At 37.1% G+C, this 17,533-nt stretch overlaps 3 protein-coding genes across 4 annotated transcripts; 2 read left to right on the top strand and 1 right to left on the bottom strand.

Annotated features, from left to right (window-relative positions):
• Positions 1-1,487: 1,487 nt before the first annotated feature.
• LOC107659893 (60 kDa heat shock protein, mitochondrial-like) lies at positions 1,488-8,347 on the bottom strand. Its single transcript, XM_016448992.1, has 11 exons — positions 8,195-8,347; positions 6,324-6,499; positions 5,870-6,205; positions 5,691-5,786; positions 5,502-5,595; positions 5,251-5,419; positions 4,898-4,997; positions 4,468-4,713; positions 4,209-4,383; positions 3,925-4,103; positions 1,488-2,212 (listed from the first exon to the last, which is right to left on the bottom strand). The coding sequence occupies exons 2-11, from the start codon at positions 6,495-6,497 to the stop codon at positions 2,045-2,047; spliced, it is 1,737 nt and encodes a 578-aa protein (XP_016304478.1). The 5' UTR covers positions 6,498-6,499; positions 8,195-8,347; the 3' UTR covers positions 1,488-2,044.
• Positions 8,348-9,020: 673 nt separating this feature from the next.
• LOC107659897 (10 kDa heat shock protein, mitochondrial-like) lies at positions 9,021-11,432 on the top strand. Of its 2 annotated transcripts, none has more exons than XM_016448998.1 (4): positions 9,021-9,157; positions 10,631-10,786; positions 10,880-10,969; positions 11,236-11,432. In XM_016448998.1, the coding sequence occupies exons 1-4, from the start codon at positions 9,155-9,157 to the stop codon at positions 11,284-11,286; spliced, it is 300 nt and encodes a 99-aa protein (XP_016304484.1). In that variant the 5' UTR covers positions 9,021-9,154; the 3' UTR covers positions 11,287-11,432. The 2 variants fall into 2 exon arrangements, with proteins under 2 accessions (XP_016304484.1, XP_016304482.1); XM_016448996.1 differs by having other exon boundaries at positions 10,628-10,786.
• A 1,439-nt stretch (positions 11,433-12,871) lies between these two features.
• On the top strand, positions 12,872-16,957 carry mob4 (MOB family member 4, phocein). Its single transcript, XM_016448995.1, has 8 exons — positions 12,872-12,987; positions 13,692-13,754; positions 14,493-14,593; positions 15,077-15,119; positions 15,293-15,379; positions 15,522-15,601; positions 15,869-15,980; positions 16,431-16,957. The coding sequence occupies exons 1-8, from the start codon at positions 12,928-12,930 to the stop codon at positions 16,560-16,562; spliced, it is 678 nt and encodes a 225-aa protein (XP_016304481.1). The 5' UTR covers positions 12,872-12,927; the 3' UTR covers positions 16,563-16,957.
• Positions 16,958-17,533: the final 576 nt, after the last annotated feature.

Raw genomic sequence — 17,533 nt, 5'->3', positions numbered from 1 at the left:
ATATATATATATATATATATATATATTTTTTTTTTTTTTTTACTTACCACAAACTTTTGAAAGGAAGTGTATATGAACTATGGATGAAAATTCACTCATTTTTTTTCTTCATCTTTATTGTCAGCAGATCTTTTAGATACAACAATTCATTGTGACCATGTGCTGTCAGATTCCAAAAAGGACAAAAAAGTATCATAAAAATAAGTTAATGTTTCATACATCTTTGCGTGATGAGCAGCCAGTCATTTTTGTCATACACTGGTAATTTCACCTTCACAGTAGCTTGCAACTCAAATGTTGCCTCTACAGTGTTGCCTCTATCACTTTTAGGTGAACATTTACTTATTAATTAAACGATAAAGTGTTGCTGAATTACATCACCTTAATTGTCAACAAGTCAAGGATCAACATGAAATCAGAATCAACCTATTTCTTAACATGTTCCTGGTCGTATTGGTGCATATTATAAAGGAACAAATTTTTGGCTTTGTAATAATCTAAATGTAACTCACTTAACTTCTACGATGATTCTAAGGCCTTTTCAGACATTACCGAGGCTGCTGATGTTTCAAGAGGAGTAGTCTGGTATGAAATGCCCACTTTTCACAATCCAATCAATTCTCAAAAATCAAGGCTCGGCCTTAGTTGTGAGTGCCATTTTGTCGAATTAATGATAAGACGTGACAACGATAAATGTCATTAGTCATAGTCAAGCTATCACTACAATAATCTGTCACTGTTTTAGGTTGATTTATACAAATATTTTTTAGTATAAGGTCTTCCTAAGAAAGCCACTGATTGGCTAAGACATCAATGGGACGAAACTAATTTCTTTGTGAACACTGAATTTTATTAAATAAAAAATACAGAATTAATGAATAAATTGTACAAAACTTTGTCGAATGATTATTGTTGCACATTCATAGAGAATGTAGCTTCAAAAAACAAACAAGTAATTAATTTAATGAACAGCATTCAGCATTAAACACTATTCTGTACCACTACTCAAAAGTTACATCTTTAGAATAATTTCACACTAATTGTATTCAATATTTTGTTGGGCATACACTTGTGTGGCTGTTGTAAAAACCATCCCTCCACTCAACATTCTTACCAAACTCTAGTCTTGACCAAAAGATGTTCAACCCCTAGATTTTAAAGGAACAGTTCACCCAAAAAAATGAAAATCCTGTCATCACACAATATGATACTTTGAAAAAAAAATGTCTCCAATGCTGTTCAGTGTTGGTCCAATGTTGTTTTCAAAATATAATATATAGTGTTCCACAGAAGAAAAAAAAAAGGTTTAAAAAAACATAAGGGTGAGTAAATGGCAGGTTTTTATTTTTAGGAGAACCATCCCTTTAAGAAATGAAACCTGGAACACATTATCACACAATTCTTTAAGCTTATAGCAACATATTTCTAGTCAGTGAGAAAAATGAATGTAACAATTGAAGGCAAAACAAGTACATGCTTCGTCACGGTTGTGTAATCCTCAAATGAGGGGTTTATTTTTATATGAAACAATGAACAGTGTACAAAAAAAAAAAAAATGAACTGATCACTGAAGTGCATTTTTTTTTAAGATACAACTGGTCAAAGTTCCTACTACTTCCTTGCTTATGAAGACAAACTTTAACCTGAACATCTGGCTTTTAAAGCCCCTGCAGATGGTCTGATTCAAAACCAGCTATACGCACAATGACATTCGTACAACACACATGAAAATATGCAATATGTTAAATGCACTTTCCCATTAGATGTTGGTGAGCACAATGTTACAGAACAGAAGGCAGACAGACTCTCTCTGGTCACATTATCAAGAACCTGTCTTTAAAGCAGTAGGGTGACATCTTCAGCCATGAGTAGAGAGATAAGACTGGACATAGTGGTAGAAGGATGGGAGACTGTAAGGTCCATTTCTTTTGCTCCAAGATCAGACCACCTTCATTCAATTTCGGCATGTTTTTCCAAGTCAAAAGGGAGGGACAAATCATGTCCCCTGCCCTCAATCCTTTTACTAAAGTCAGTGCAGATCAGTTTAGAATCCCATGCCACCCATACCTCCCATGCCTCCCATGCCTCCCATTCCACCCATTCCTCCAGCCGGCATGTCCTTCTCCTCCTTTGGTATCTCAGTGACAACGGCTTCAGCAGTAGCCAGCAGAGATGCAACACCTGCAGCATCTAGCAATGCAGTCCTCACGACCTGCAGGGGGAGACAAAGACAATAAACTTACTCAACATAAGGAGCATTAAAGGAACACTCCACTATTTTTGAAAATAGGCTCATTTAAATTCGACTAATATTAATTTTTTTTATTCACAATCTCCTCATCACTGGCAGGCACAGCACTCAATTCAGCATGTGTTCGTATTTGTGTGTGCTGTCTGTGTCACTCATAGCACGTTCCAATATCGTGCACTATATCGAAAATTTTTATATCGATATCGAAGAAGGTGTACCGTCGATAAATACCGATACCGTTTTATCGCCCATGCCTATTACGCAGCGCCTGAAAATAGGCTAACTTCCGCCAACATAACCAACGTGACCACCAGCTTGCACAGGGAGCGTGCTGGGGCCTATTTTCAGGCGCTGTGTAATATCATTGCGCCTGCTGCACCCATGGTATGGCAGCAAAGTTCCTTGATTATTACGCCGGAATGAGAGTATAGTTCCTAGCCATATCGGCCTAGAAAATCGCAACTTTTCATTTTCCGTTGGTCTTAGTACACGATGTAACTACAGAAGAGTCAAGTTTTAAATAGGAAAAATATCGAAACCCTTTGGTCATTTTTGAGCGAGATGCTAACGGTCTAATCAGATTCAATTATCTATGCTAAGCTACAGCTAAAAGTGCTACCGCCAGACCCGGAGATCGGCTGAATGGATTAGAAAATGGTAAAACTCAACTGTTTAACTCTAGGGGAGTTTCAAAAATAGTGGAGTGTTCCTTTAAGTTCTTGATAGGGATGCATCAACATTACAATTCTGGCTGATACTGATAAGTCAATAATTATTTTAATTTTACAGCCAATAACTGATGAATACCAAATTTTTAATTTTTTTAATTTTAATTTGTTAAAAGTAACAGTAATAGTAAAACTAAACTAAAAACAATATAAAGGCCACAAAAGAATTACATTATAATCTATTAGGCATCACAATGAAATACAAAAATATATAAAGTTTGAGGTCAGTAAAATTTTGTTTTAAAGAAATTAATGCTTTTAAGCAAGGAGCCATTAAACTGATCAAAAGTGACATTAAAACATTTATAAATGTTACAAAATGCTGTTCTTTTGAACTTTCAATTAATCAAAGAATTCAATTGTCACAAAAATATTAAGATGCACAACTGTATATTAAGAGTGATTTCTGAAGGATCATGTGACACTAAAGACTGCTGAAAATTTTGCATCGCCATCACAGGAATAAATATTATATAAAATAATTCAATATTACACAAGACAGTTACTTTAAATTGTAATAATTTTTCACAATAGCTGCATCCTCCGGAGGTCGCATTTATCAGCAGCATACATCATTGAAGCAGTAATAATAAAACTGACTGTTATTCTTCTTGAGGTGAAAAATACTGTAATGTCTTTCTTACTTTGCAGCGTAATGAGGCTTTTCTTAAATGAGGCAGCCTCACTGACGTATGCCACTGACAAATGCAACCTCCTCTGTATTTCTGATATACAAAAAAAAATAATAAAGTAATAAATGCAGCCTTGGTAAACATAAGACATTTCTTGCAAAAACATCAGACTGACTCCAAAAATTTGAACAGTAGTGTTAGTGTATATAACGTCGACCAATATGGTAATATGTCAGATATTAATTAATAGAAACCGCTTTGACATCTTTATTACTGATTTAAACCGATAAGTTTGTGAATCACATATACACACCTTTGTGGGGTCAATAATGCCTCTTTCGACCATGTTGACATATTCTCCATTCATAGCATCATATCCAATCTCTGGAGCGCTCTGCAAGATCTTCTCCACCACCAGAGAGCCCTCAACTCCTGCATTCTTGGCAATAGTCACTGCAGGAATACGAAGCGATCTGCGAATAATGTCGATCCCTTTAAGAGCAAAAAACAAAACAAAAAAACAGTCAGTTTTGAGAAGTTAACAGGGTTATTTCTTACAGGTCATCTGGAGGAAGAGACCAACACTTCAGTCTTTACCAATCTTTTGATCATTATTGGCTGGCTTGATGTTGTCCAGGGCTGGGATGCAGCGTAGCAGGGCACATCCTCCTCCAGGAACGATTCCCTCCTCCACAGCAGCTCGAGTGGCGTTCAGTGCATCAGTGACACGGTCTTTCTTCTCATTCACTTCAACGTCACTTGTTCCTCCAACCTAATAAAGAGAATGATCATTTTGGATAATGATGAAGTATACATTATACTAATAAAAGATGCTACACGCTTTCTGCTTTCATACCTTAATCACAGCCACTCCATCAGAGAGCTTGGCCAGACGCTCGTTGAGTTTCTCCTTCTCGTAGTCACTGCTTGTGCTCTCCAGCAGTTCAGCGATCTCATTCACATGCTTTTCAATGGCTGCTGGATCACCGCGGCCTTTGAGGAGCATTGTGTCATCCTTTGTCACGATGACCTCTCCGACTCTGCCAAAGTCATGTATCTGGATATCCTCAATTGCCAGACCCACAGCCTCATCACCAAACACCTGAAAACACACAGATCAGGTTTGTTAACAGACTTTATGATGTTATTATGGGCTATGGCAACTACCACATGAGATGATACATGCCACAATACAATATGTTAAAACATTACATAAATGAGATATTTTAAGCGAGCTATTAATTAATGTAATGAATTCAGATGAAGACAAAAGCCTAGGCACATACCGTGCCTCCAGTGGAAATGGCCATATCCTGCAGCTGGTTTTTCCTGTTGTCACCGAATCCTGGAGACTTGACTGCAACGACCTGGAGTCCAACCTTCAACCTGTTGGTGAGTTTTAGCATTGACCTTTAACCCAGAATCTTTAAATAAAAGACTATTCTTAAACCTCAAAAGGACCATCCCTTACAAAAAAAAAACCCGACGAATATTCTGAAAGCTGTTTGGAGATTCCATATTCAGAATATATATTTCTGGAAATCAGTTTAATAAAACCTTATTCTATTTCGTATTTATCCATTCCAAGCATTTCTTGCGAACTTCATGTTGTTGTGCTAAGGTGTTTTTAGAGACAAACCTGTTGAGGACCAGAGTGCTGAGTGCCTCTCCGTCCACATCTTCAGCAATGATGACCAGAGGCTTGCGATGCTGGTTGGCAATTTCTAGTGCTGGCACGATGCTCTGTACACTGGAGATCTTCTTCTCACTCAGAAGCAAGTAAGCATCCTGGAACTCACACTTCTGGCCTGCAAACAGAGGATATATGCTGTTGTCATTCCAGCATTAATACTGGTATAAACACATGACCTTCTAATACAAAACACACACCTTTAGCTGTGTTGATGAAGTATGGAGAAATGTAGCCACGGTCGAACCTCATGCCCTCAATGATTTCAAGCTCATCATGTAGGGTTTTACCATCCTTTAAACAAGAATTACAGCCCAAGTGTGAGGTATTTTAAGGATCAAACCATCATTCCACCTGAACTAAATACTACTTCTACTGTAGCAGCCTACCTTCACTGTAATAACACCCTTGCGGCCCACTTTCTTCATAGCATTGGAGATGATGGTACCAACTTCAGTGTCTCCATTGGCAGAAATAGTGGCCACCTATACCAAAGAAAGATTGACAGAAGCAAAAAGTAAAAAAACAAACAACATATTTAGTGCTCGTTTTATAGGGCACTTCTTACCTGAGCAATTTCCTCTGGTGTTGTGACCGGCTTGGAGAGTTTCTTGAGTTCATTGATGATTTCTTCCACTGCCATCATGACTCCTCTACGGATCTCCACAGGGTTGGCGCCTTTGCTGATGGTGTCAAATCCCTCCTTGGCAACAGTACGGGCCAAAACTGTGGCGGTTGTGGTGCCGTCTCCAGCCTCCTCGTTAGTGTTGTTGGCCACATCCTGTACCAGCTTGGCCCCAATGTTCTTATACCTATCCTTCAGGTCGATACTTTTGGCAACTGTGACACCATCTTTGGTGACTTTGGGGCTGCCCCAGCTCTGTTCAATGATAACGGTGCGACCCTGAAGGAGAGAGGCAAATCTAGTTGTTTCTGCCATTAATGATTACAAATGTGACTTTAAGAGGAGTAACGTATAAGCTGTTCCCCTGGCAACTGAACAGTCATTGAACTCCGCATACCTTTGGTCCCATGGTGACGGCCACAACATCAGCCAGCAGGTCAACGCCCTGGAGCATCAGTGCCCGGGCATCTGCTCCAAACTTGACGTCCTTGGCATACGCACGGGTCAGGTGTGGGGCCAGCGCCCTGCACACTGGCCTCATCTGTTTCATCACACTGGGTAAACGCAGCATTTCTATGAGAAAAAGAGTAGAAGCAGAACTTTTTTTTTTTCAGAAAAAAAGGTTATTCGTGATAGAAGTGATTTCTACTTCATCAGAATAAAAAAATAAAGATGGTTTTTCAGAAACACTCAAATCATTTAGACCAGGGGCCCAATTTTCGAGGGCCCTTTATCCAGTTTTTTTGTGATTTACTAGATAAGCATTAAGAATAAGGATTAAAAAAATATATTTTTACTCAACTTCTACCTGGAAAATATTTTTGAGTTTGGCACGACAAGAAAAACAATACATATTCTTTATAAAAAAAAAATGCCCACACGATTTTATTAATTTACATGACTTTTAGAAGTCTGGAATCACACTTTAAGAATGAGGCTTTCTCATGTATTCATGTTTTCCAAAGCCATAGGAAGATGAAATAAAATCTATTTATTTTTAGTTGTTTTGTCATTTAAAATAATCATCTTGAGGCACCCTCGGAATTTCCTCCTGGTTCCCAGGTTGAGAACAACTGATTAGACAAACAGGTAGCCCCGCCCAAATCCCGTGGCATTGGCATTGGTTGATGTTGGCAGAGAGACGTTTTTGATTGGCTGATGCCTGATAGTCGTCGAAATCTGATATCTGCCAGGCATTAGAGACATTTTATGCATTATATTCAAACTGCATGATACTCAACCCACCCCCCACCCACCCAAGCCACTGAAAAAAAATTCAAGTCTTGTGTCGAGGTCACATGAGAACAAATCCGGATGCCAAAAATTAGTCTTTGCCCCCGCTGGTACCTGAAAGCGTTATTGAATCTTTGCCGGATTCATTCATTCATTAACTTATCCTCATCATATTTTGTGTCAAATATATCAAAGCTTTCCGTTAAAACATGCTCTAGAAAATATGAGGAGATAATCATCATTGGCATGGTTCGCCTGGACAGTTACTACAATGTTTCGAAAAGCCAGATCATCAACCATAAAAAAGAAGGGACGAGTTTTAAAAAGCAAGGATAACAGGTAATAATCACAAGAAACTGAACTAATCATGTAAAGTACACGCGTCATAGTGGGTCTCTCGTCTACCCCACGTGTGTTCAGGGCGTCACAAGGTCAAAATCACTCCGCGTCACGACACAGACGGAAATGATCCCTTTCATCTCCATGCCTTCAAGTTACAAAGTTCCCGGAGTATTCCTTTTGTTTCAGCAAAACTAACCATTGTAGCCCTGACACCGATGAAATATTCCATACATAACATGTGTAAAATTCTTAGGCCTCACTATCATAGAATTTGTTATAGTTAGCATGCAAGCTATAATCACCACTTCATTTCACTTAAGACTGAACTTTATTATTTTGCTAATGAAGCAGTAGTCAAGGCAGCAGATATATAATTACCAAGCAATGCATGTGATATGCATAATATATTTGTTGCTCTCATGCCAGTTATTCTGACGAACACCATCAGCATCTGCCATAAAAGTACAGTTCTAGAATACGGCAGGATTAAATGACAGCTAATTACACAATAAACGTGCACAATGTTACTTACAACTCCACAAAACCAGTTCTAGCATTGCGAAATGATGTTACGTTCCATATCTGCATCTTTGATCTCATTAATCTTTATATTACCAGGCCAGTAAATTGCGTTATACAGTGTAGTATGTTTATAGGCTTTTATAAATGAGGAGAATGCTATGACTGACTTACTGCAGAGTGATCTGGAGGTAAACGAAAGGATGCGCGTGTTCGTCAGTACAGCAGACTGAATGATATAAGAAGAGAAGCCGCTTTAGAGCTGCTGCAGTTTCGCTGAACTCACATGTGTTCTTCATCCGGGTAACCTCCCTCCGCCCCGGCATCTGAATAACCCACTATAATCAAACCTTTGATACGCATTATGCTCTTAAATACATAGATGCTTTCATTTGCTTTTTTGATTAAAATGTCATTCAACATATTTCGTTTATACTGAAGGAACATATAAATAAAATAAATTAAAATAGCCCATTCAATGATTGTTATGCTCGTTCCGGGGCGTCAAATTCGAGAATTTTCGCAGATTCTATTGGAGAAAAAAGACGTCAGAGGTCAAGATTGTGAAACAAGAAAAATTATTGCGTTTGACAGTTTTTTTTATTTTGTTAAAAGTCTAACATATTAATTTATATAAGTCAATATATTTGTATTTATGTTGTATACTTGTTTATTTCGTATTTATAGTGAGTATTATTTATTTTATTATTTAGGTTCCTATTTAGGTAGCTTTTCACTACCTTTCTTTTGTTATTTAATCCACTTTAATTTGGCATTTTTGTCGCCATATGTTACGTTTGAATAACTTGTAACTGTTCTATGCACTGAAACCCATAAATAATACTTCAAAATATTACAGTCGTTAAGTGCTATGTCAAGCATATAAACACTTGGTTTCCAAACTAACAGTGCCTTTGAAACATGTAAAAAAAATATTCAAATGTCTTTATGTAACGTTTTAGGCGATCGAGGAATATTCTAGATTGCGGGACGGGGGTCGGTAAGCGTTACCTTTCGGCGCATGCGCAGTGCCCTTCCAGACATTTCTTCACGTGGATCGCAGGAGTGAAGTGGTCCAGTGTGACTGTCTTATGCTGATCTGCCGGACGCGCTTTTTCATAAAGATCAGCTAAAATGGTAAGACGCGTATGTTCATTTATCTAGCTGAGTGAGTTGTTTCTATAATTATTTGACTTGTGTGACTGAGATAGCGCAATGTTTTATAACCCTCCATCTATTGCAGCGGCAAGGTCACGGTTAGGAATGGATTCGTGCTCTGAGCTAATATAACAGAATGATGCGATGCTAAGTTTGTTACTTAGTACACGCAATGTTTGTGAGAACGGTTTAAAATGGCTGGTTTGCTGTGAGAAGGATTGGTGATGTCACATGTAACTCCGTTTGCTTTCATGAAATCTTATCAAGTCGTTGGTTTATAGACAAGTATTGTTTAAAAGGTGGTATATTTATTTTACAACAAATACCATTTTATTTTATATGTCAGTCAGTAGAATGATAATTTCTGTTCACGCGTAGAATGTATTTGTATTGCAGGTATCAGTAACATCTTGCATGTGAAAACTCAACATATTTCCATTATCATAACTTCAGGTTGTCACACTCTGCTAGGCTCCAAGATCATTACAACCAATAGCGTTTCAGCAAGATATGAACTTCCGGGTCATTTTGAATGGATGCGAACACATGTGCATTGTGATGTACAGTAACTGTGATTCTTTTGTCTTCGGTTAAATTGAGGCATAGAGATGAAATATTATTTAAGAAAGGTTGACAGTTTATTTGTCTGTATTAACCTTTTTGATAAATGACCATAGCATATTAATTAAAAATGCTTATACTTTATTGGTTACCAGACAATAACGAAAGACGTGTGACAAATTATGAATTGCCTTTAAATGTATTATGAGGCCAGACGAAATGCACAACTGATTTATTCTAGAATCTTCTACATTCCTAACCATTCAGCCTTGGGGGTTATCATGTTGCCTGTCCTTTTGTCCTTCAGAAGGATAGTAAACATTTACAAAACCTCCAAACTTCTCTTCTCCCCCACATGAACCCTCACCATCTCCTATCCCATCTACTCTCCCTCACACATGACCTTCACTCAAGGACACACACACACATATATATCTGTTCTTGGACAAGCAGCTGCTCTAGTCTTTGAAACTTTGTGAAGTGACAGTCAGAGCTTTTTCTCTCCAAGGTATCTGTTTTAAGTATGCATCTATCTAATTTAGTAGCCTAAAATTATGTGTAGAAGGTAAACCAAAGATTTTAAGAGGTCAACTGAAGTCAAGAACGTATAGTAGTGCATTTTAGAAAAGCATTACTTAGAGGCCTGCTTATTTTAAGTAAATGTATCCAAAATAGTGTTTGATTAATATTATTTTAACACTTTTGATCATAGATGGACAATTTAGCAAAAACTGAAGAGGAGAAGGAAGACCAAAAAAAATGAAATAATTTTCTCTTTGCTAGTCTGTAATGCCCCCTAGTGGTAAATATTTGGAACGCTGCTTTGTAGTGTTGCAAAACATGCATTGATTATTTCTACACTGTACTAAGCATGCCTTTGCCCCAAAGCAGGCTTTCAGGAAATTTCTTCCCATGTTCGACCGCGTGTTGGTAGAGCGGCTAGCTGCAGAGACTGTGACAAAAGGAGGCATCATGATTCCAGAGAAGTCTCAAGCCAAAGTGCTGCAGGCTACAGTGTTAGCCGTGGGTCCTGGATCCACCAACAAGGTAGCTTTTTTTACACTTTCTGATTTAAGCATTTCTTTACAGTGTGTGAGATAGAGGCTGTACCTCAGAGTTTAAATGCTGTCTGTTTTTTAGGATGGGAAAGTAACACCTGTCTGTGTCAATGTTGGGGATAAAGTTCTGCTGCCGGAGTATGGAGGAACTAAAGTTATTCTTGATGATAAGGTTAGAACATTTTGCCATGATTAGATCATCAAATGATCGATTTGTTTTTACTTCTTTCATTATGTACTTCTTACTATAAATTAACCGGTATTTAGAAGAGCCCACGATAACAATATCGTGCACATTCATTACCGTGATATATAGCATTACCGAATACCGGCACAAGTCTAATATATATATATGTAACCAAAGTACATTTTTATAATTTGTATAATAGTGACTTGATTTTACAATGGCCATTCTTATATTTTTATTTTCCTTTGTAGGACTATTTCCTGTTCCGGGATGGAGATATTCTTGGCAAATATGTAGAATGAAGTCTGCTTGTTCAACCATCTGTGTCAATCAGGAGTTCATAGAGAGAATGGTTGTTCCATGTCTGTTTTCTTGTTTTTTCTATGTCACTCAATTGTAAATAAGTATGATCAAGTTTTGTTTAAAATAAAGTGATGTTGATGTTTCATCTTGCTTCATGGAACAGTTTGGAATTGAACATGTGAATGCTGAAACATGGAAATGGACTCTAAACTGTGTGTATTAGGATACACACAAAATGAATTGCAATTACTTTATATTCCATATTCATGAATGGTTCGTTTTAGTGTTTGGTCAAGTATGAATTGTGTTCTTTAATTCAAACTTTCTAGAAGTTTATAATGGATTTTTTTGTTTTAATTGTGATTATGAAGTAATTAGTGAACTAATTATAGGGGTTGAAAATTAATGTGTTTTACAGAACAACTTTTTATTCCCTGAATAATTTCCTTTGAGTTATGAATATGTGCTGCAGGATGTGATCAGAAGGTATTAATAATAATATAAATAATTATACAGTGCCTTCTGAAAGTAACCAGACTCCTAGACCTTTTTATCACAATTATATAATAAAAGTGTTTTTCAACTGCCATGACATTTTTATTAATTAAAAAAGATTAAAATATAAAAAAGAGGCTTTTTCTTATTTGACATGATTTAGAATAATCAGTAGGTGCATATCTACAGTATTATTAATGAATATATGTAAGAAAAACAAATATTTGGTAGCACACTGAATTTTGGATTACTGTGGCTATCATTTAAATAAAAAAAATGCATAGAATAGATCATTGATTTGTCTTCAGAGAGGAAATTATTTTTCACAGTGGGTACATATCTAACACAAAGACAACTGCACGGTACATATGAACTTATCACAATACAATAAAAAAATCACAACAAATGCAAGAGTGTAAGATGATGGCTGATTTCCTGTGTTTAAAGCACGTATAGATATAGGAACAAAACTTTTACTGTAGTTAGTCTTCCTGCACATCGGTAATCTATACCTTCGGCCAGAAGGAAATGGAATAAAATACAGATAACTACAGATAACAGAGTCTGATAACTTAGGAGTAGGAATAGAAATAAATATGAATGGACCCAAGGCTTTGTGTTTGTACAAGAAGGTCCTTGAGTCCTTTAAAAAAAAAACTTCATGGCTAATAATCCCTGCAGAACTCCATTAGTCAGGTTTTTTTGGAGTGGCTAGATGGAAGGAGTGAAAGCCATTTGAGATGCCACCTGGAGTTTCCCCACAGGTCAGGGGCCAACTGCATAAACAGCTTATTACAGTCATCCGTTTTTGTTTTAAAGACTGGTCATAACATTTTTTTTTTTTTTTAAATCAGTTGCATAAAATCTTTGATTCAAATTTGAGAATAAAAGTGAGGCTGATTATCCCTTGGCTAACCGCTAGTCGGTCAGACTAGTTCGTATTAAGTATCAACATAATGGCTGTTAATACAACAGGCCCCAGGTCAGTTAAAACAGTTTAAATACAGTAATACAATGATATTAATACATGTTAATTGTGACTTCATTTGTTGTCCAATATTTGGTCACTGTATCTGAGTTCTTCCTGTAGTAGCTCTACTCGTCCATTGGGGGCGCGCTGTCAATCAAACTCTAAATCTGTCGAGATGGTCATGGCGGAGGGCACAGCTGTTCTGAGGAGGAATAGACCAGGCACTAAGGCGAAGGTAAAATTAACAGCGAATAACACTTTAAAGCGTTCTCTAAACTCAATCTCACTTAATCTTTTCGTAGAGTATATTCTAATGGAAAATTACATAAAAAAAGATTTGTTCTCCTGCAAGCGGAAGCCGCAGAAATGCTAAAGAGCTAAGCTAGCAGTTAGCCGAGAAAACTAATGATTCCCAAATGCAGGGTTTTAGCTGAATATCCTGTTCAATTTAATTGGTCATAATAGGATTTATTTTCCTTTTTGAAAGTACTTGTATATGTAGTGAACTGTGAGGCAGGACGTGTCCGAAATGGCGGGTTTTCATGATCGAGTTATTTGGCGAGCAGAAGTCAGCTAGCAGCCGTCTGGAAGTACCCGGATGAACATCACTGCTGAGCTGATGCTCAAATACATTAAATTCTTAAATTTAAAAAAACAATTAATTTAATATACTATTTTATATCCGAGTCATGCAGCTTTCAGCTATTTTACACTGCTATTTTCAATCATTAATACATCAAGAAATTGACGTAAACATTGGGACAATTTACCATGGTTTTTACTATAGATACAAACTATGGTTACAACGTAGGAACTAACATAAAAATATATGTATCATACGTACTCTCAACAGTAATTGCTTAACAGTAGTTGAACAGTAGTTGAACAGTAGGGAATATTCTAGTGTTGTTAAAACGATGGTCTCGTTTTATCCAACAGGACTTCTATAACTGGTCTGATGAGTCTTTTGAAGAGATGGACAGCACACTGGCAGTGCAACAGGTGAGAGCTTTTCTTACTTCAATGTATCACAAAAAGAAGATTTTTGAGAGGTGCTGTTTTCCAGACAGTGGCCATGGGCTGTCAAGCTCCAAAAATACATTAAATTCTTAAATTTAAAAAAACAATTAATTTAATATACTATTTTATATCCGAGTCATGCAGCTTTCAGCTATTTTACACTGCTATTTTCAATCATTAATACATCAAGAAATTGACGTAAACATTGGGACAATTTACCATGGTTTTTACTATAGATACAAACTATGGTTACAACGTAGGAACTAACATAAAAATATATGTATCATACGTACTCTCAACAGTAATTGCTTAACAGTAGTTGAACAGTAGTTGAACAGTAGGGAATATTCTAGTGTTGTTAAAACGATGGTCTCGTTTTATCCAACAGGACTTCTATAACTGGTCTGATGAGTCTTTTGAAGAGATGGACAGCACACTGGCAGTGCAGCAGGTGAGAGCTTTTCTTACTTCAATGTATCACAAAAAGAAGATTTTTGAGAGGTGCTGTTTTCCAGGCAGTGGCCATGGGCTGTCAAGCTCCAAAAAGTGACAAAAATGCACTAAAAGATTTTTGTTGTTGTCAGTAAGTCTTTTTAAGCAGTGAAGTAACTTTATATGTGGAACAGACTGAAGTTATTTGCTGAAGATTAATATATTTTCACTTCTTGACCGCTTTTTATGTTGTTATTGGTAGTTGTTTTTCGTTTTTTTCATTTTCAGTATATTCAGCAGAACATCCGCTCAGATTGTTCCAACATAGAGAAGATTATGGAGCCTCCAGAGGGACAGGATGAGGGGGTTTGGAAATATGAACATCTCAGGTATATTATTAGTCTGAATGTCAACTCGGATCCTTCATTTCATCCTTAACGTCATCTAGTGTTAAAATAATGTATATAGTTTTTGATGACAAAATAGGTCCCACTATATATTAGGTGTCTTTCAGAACGATGTACTTGCATTTTAAAAAAATTGTACTTCGTGTTAAAGTTGTATTGCAAAATGCTTTTGCTGCTGTTGAGCTGGGATGTGGTTTTGTGGCATGGTTAGGTTAAGGGGTATGGTCAACAGTCTAAATATAGATGTAATTACATGCTGTTTTTGTAAATATACATACAACATAAAACATGTATGAACACAGTAATGACATTGTATCAAATTATTTATTTAAATGTTAGTACATAGTAGTTTAACACAATATAAAGTAGGTCTACAAAATGTTTATCAGATGCTCTTTGTTGCTGTGTCTTGGGAGTTATTGAATTGAGTAAATTATAAATATTTTGTTTTGTATATACATATAGACAGTTCTGTCTGGAGCTGAATGGCTTAGCAGTTAAACTGCAGGTAATTATCTTTCTTACACTGTTACATCACAAATAACTCTAGTCTGTACAGCACTATTAATTTAAAAGTAACGTTTGTCTCCTTGTCAAACACCAGGTTGTTTTAGTTGTTGCAAATCTTTACAGTTCTCTATTTATGAAGACGATACAATGTGTGATGTCTGTGCTCCATAGAACGAGTGTCATCCTGACACGTGTACCCAGATGACTGCCACTGAGCAGTGGATCTTTCTGTGTGCTGCCCATAAAACTCCCAAAGAGGTGAGTGTCCTCTGTGTTTAGTTTAGATCAAACCTTTTGTTGTTGCAGCCCTAATTAATTTCTTAACAGACTGAATTAGAGAAGCCAAAAAAAATGGATGATTGTGTCTTATGTTGATTTGTTTGTTTTCTGTGGCTCACAGTGCCCTGCCATTGACTACACAAGGCACACTCTCGATGGAGCTGCGTGTCTTCTCAACAGCAACAAGTATTTTCCCAGCCGGTGAGTTATTGAACATCTAATCCATTAAAGCAGGTGTGTTTAGTGCTTCTCTTAGAGATGTCTGTCTGCAGAGTTTAGTTCCAACGCTGCTCGAAAATCAACTTGACTAGTGTCAGGTGAAGGTTTGATCTAAACTACATGAAGGAAGATCTCCATGAGCAGATTTGAGCACTCCTGCATCACTATGTCCATTTCTAGGACTTTCTAGCTGTAAACAGGCTGTTGATGTTTATGTAACCATTGACCCTCTCGCTGCTTTCCATATAGTGTCAGCATTAAAGAATCATCTGTGGCCAAACTGGGCTCGGTTTGCCGTCGCATCTATAGGATTTTCTCCCATGCTTACTTTCACCACCGCCAGATTTTTGACAAGTATGAGGTAAGCAAGATAATTTATGTAATTCATAAGCACATTTCATAAAACGGAGTATCGGCTTTGCTTCTACTGCACTGCCTATTGTCAAGTTGTTGAACTGCCTATTTAGGCATCATTTCACAATCCTGAACCTCTTGGAAAAGTAGGAAAACACTTTAGTCATGAAAATTATTTGGTAATAAAACTATTTTACCAAATATTTGTGTGCTGTATTTTTCTGCTTAAAGCAATTGTAATCAGGAATTGCTACCCATCTTTGAAAGCAGCTCACAGAGTTTTTGGAGTCATTACTTAATTTCAAGTGAATATTAAGCTTGATAATGACAGTGGTCATGACGAAGCAACGAAGCAGCATTTCCTGCTGTGGTCAGTAGGAGGCATCTTAAGACTTCTAAAAAGACAGTGAGAACAGCATCAAATAGACTTTATGAAAAGATCATCTCTTTCCCACAGAATGAGACTTTCTTGTGTCACCGCTTCACTCGTTTCGTGATGAAGTACAACCTCATGTCTAAGGACAACCTCATTGTGCCCATCCTGGAAGAGGAAGTCCAGAGTGCCACTGCTGGGGAGAGTGACGCCTGAGCTGCATCTCGTGCATTTTGAGCCTCTAGCATCCAGACAGCAGAGGCGTACAACTTTAGTCATTTGACATGTGCTACTTTTCCACTCACTAATACTTCGTTTGATCCAAATTTCATCATTCAGCTGTAACAATCAAAATGTTGCATCGACAGCTCCTTGTACATATCTCACTCCATCTCTATTGTAAATCCTGCTTAAATAGTAAGAATTTCCTTTATTTTTTCCCCTCACTAGACTATAAATGAGTCTGGTGATATTCACCGTCTTTTCCCTCGTTAAGTTATTACATGGGTGAAGGGCTCTTATCCAGCTCGCTTTGTCCTTTTTTTTTTTTTTAAATAAACTAAAATGTATGGTATTTTCATTGTCAATTGTTAATAAAAGACTTGTACCTACCTAGTCTACGCTTATTCATTAGCTTTTTATGCCATGTTCAACTGCTAAGCGACAACACAAACAGCCACTTTAATATGAGGTAAATACCCATTTAATAAAACATTACAAAAACAGCCTGAGAAGCCAGAAACACGCTGTTTTCGTGCATGTATCTTTAAATGCAAATGAGCTGCTGCTCCCCGCCCCCTTTTCCAAAATAGGGCTGTTTCTTTACAGCTTGTAAGTCAGATACTCTGATAAAAAAAAACATCTGTTTAGTTTAGATTATCATGTCTTATCGCGCTGAAATCATGCGTTTTAAAGCCATATCAGTTCAAACTTCTGATATAGGGTTTTCTGAGCACACACATCTGAAGCACGCGCACAGAAAGCGGCTGTCACAGCATGTGAGTTCTAAACTAAGCTCTCTTTCATGTCTTATTGCGCTTAGACCGTAATATACAGCGTAATATACAGTAAATAAATAAATCCACTGCTGTCTTGTCTCCTCTGAGGTTGGGACTCTAAATAGTGTCCTGTGCTCATCTGTGCAGCTAACGATAGAACAGTTAGCAGCATGCTTAGTTTCTGCCATG

Source organism: Sinocyclocheilus anshuiensis, unplaced genomic scaffold, assembly GCF_001515605.1.
Source record: "Sinocyclocheilus anshuiensis isolate Anshui unplaced genomic scaffold, SAMN03320099.WGS_v1.1 scaffold1409, whole genome shotgun sequence".
Taxonomy (NCBI): Eukaryota; Metazoa; Chordata; class Actinopteri; order Cypriniformes; family Cyprinidae; genus Sinocyclocheilus; species Sinocyclocheilus anshuiensis.
Note: the sequence above shows the minus strand (reverse complement) of the source record. Positions and strands in the feature narration are given on the sequence as shown.

Coding starts and splice junctions, on each gene's coding strand:
- LOC107659893 (XM_016448992.1), bottom strand. CDS start 6,497: ATGCTGCGTTTACCCAGTGTGATGAAACAGATGAGGCCAGTGTGCAGG. Junction 5,596..5,690: donor AGGGTGTTATTACAGTGAAG/GTAGGCTGCTAC, acceptor TCTTGTTTAAAG/GATGGTAAAACCCTACATGA. Junction 4,714..4,897: donor CCATTTCCACTGGAGGCACG/GTATGTGCCTAG, acceptor GTGTGTTTTCAG/GTGTTTGGTGATGAGGCTGT.
- LOC107659897 (XM_016448996.1), top strand. Junction 10,787..10,879: donor GTCCTGGATCCACCAACAAG/GTAGCTTTTTTT, acceptor TCTGTTTTTTAG/GATGGGAAAGTAACACCTGT. Junction 10,970..11,235: donor AAGTTATTCTTGATGATAAG/GTTAGAACATTT, acceptor TTTCCTTTGTAG/GACTATTTCCTGTTCCGGGA.
- mob4 (XM_016448995.1), top strand. CDS start 12,928: ATGGTCATGGCGGAGGGCACAGCTGTTCTGAGGAGGAATAGACCAGGC. Junction 15,120..15,292: donor GCTTAGCAGTTAAACTGCAG/GTAATTATCTTT, acceptor TGTGCTCCATAG/AACGAGTGTCATCCTGACAC. Junction 15,602..15,868: donor AACAAGTATTTTCCCAGCCG/GTGAGTTATTGA, acceptor CTTTCCATATAG/TGTCAGCATTAAAGAATCAT.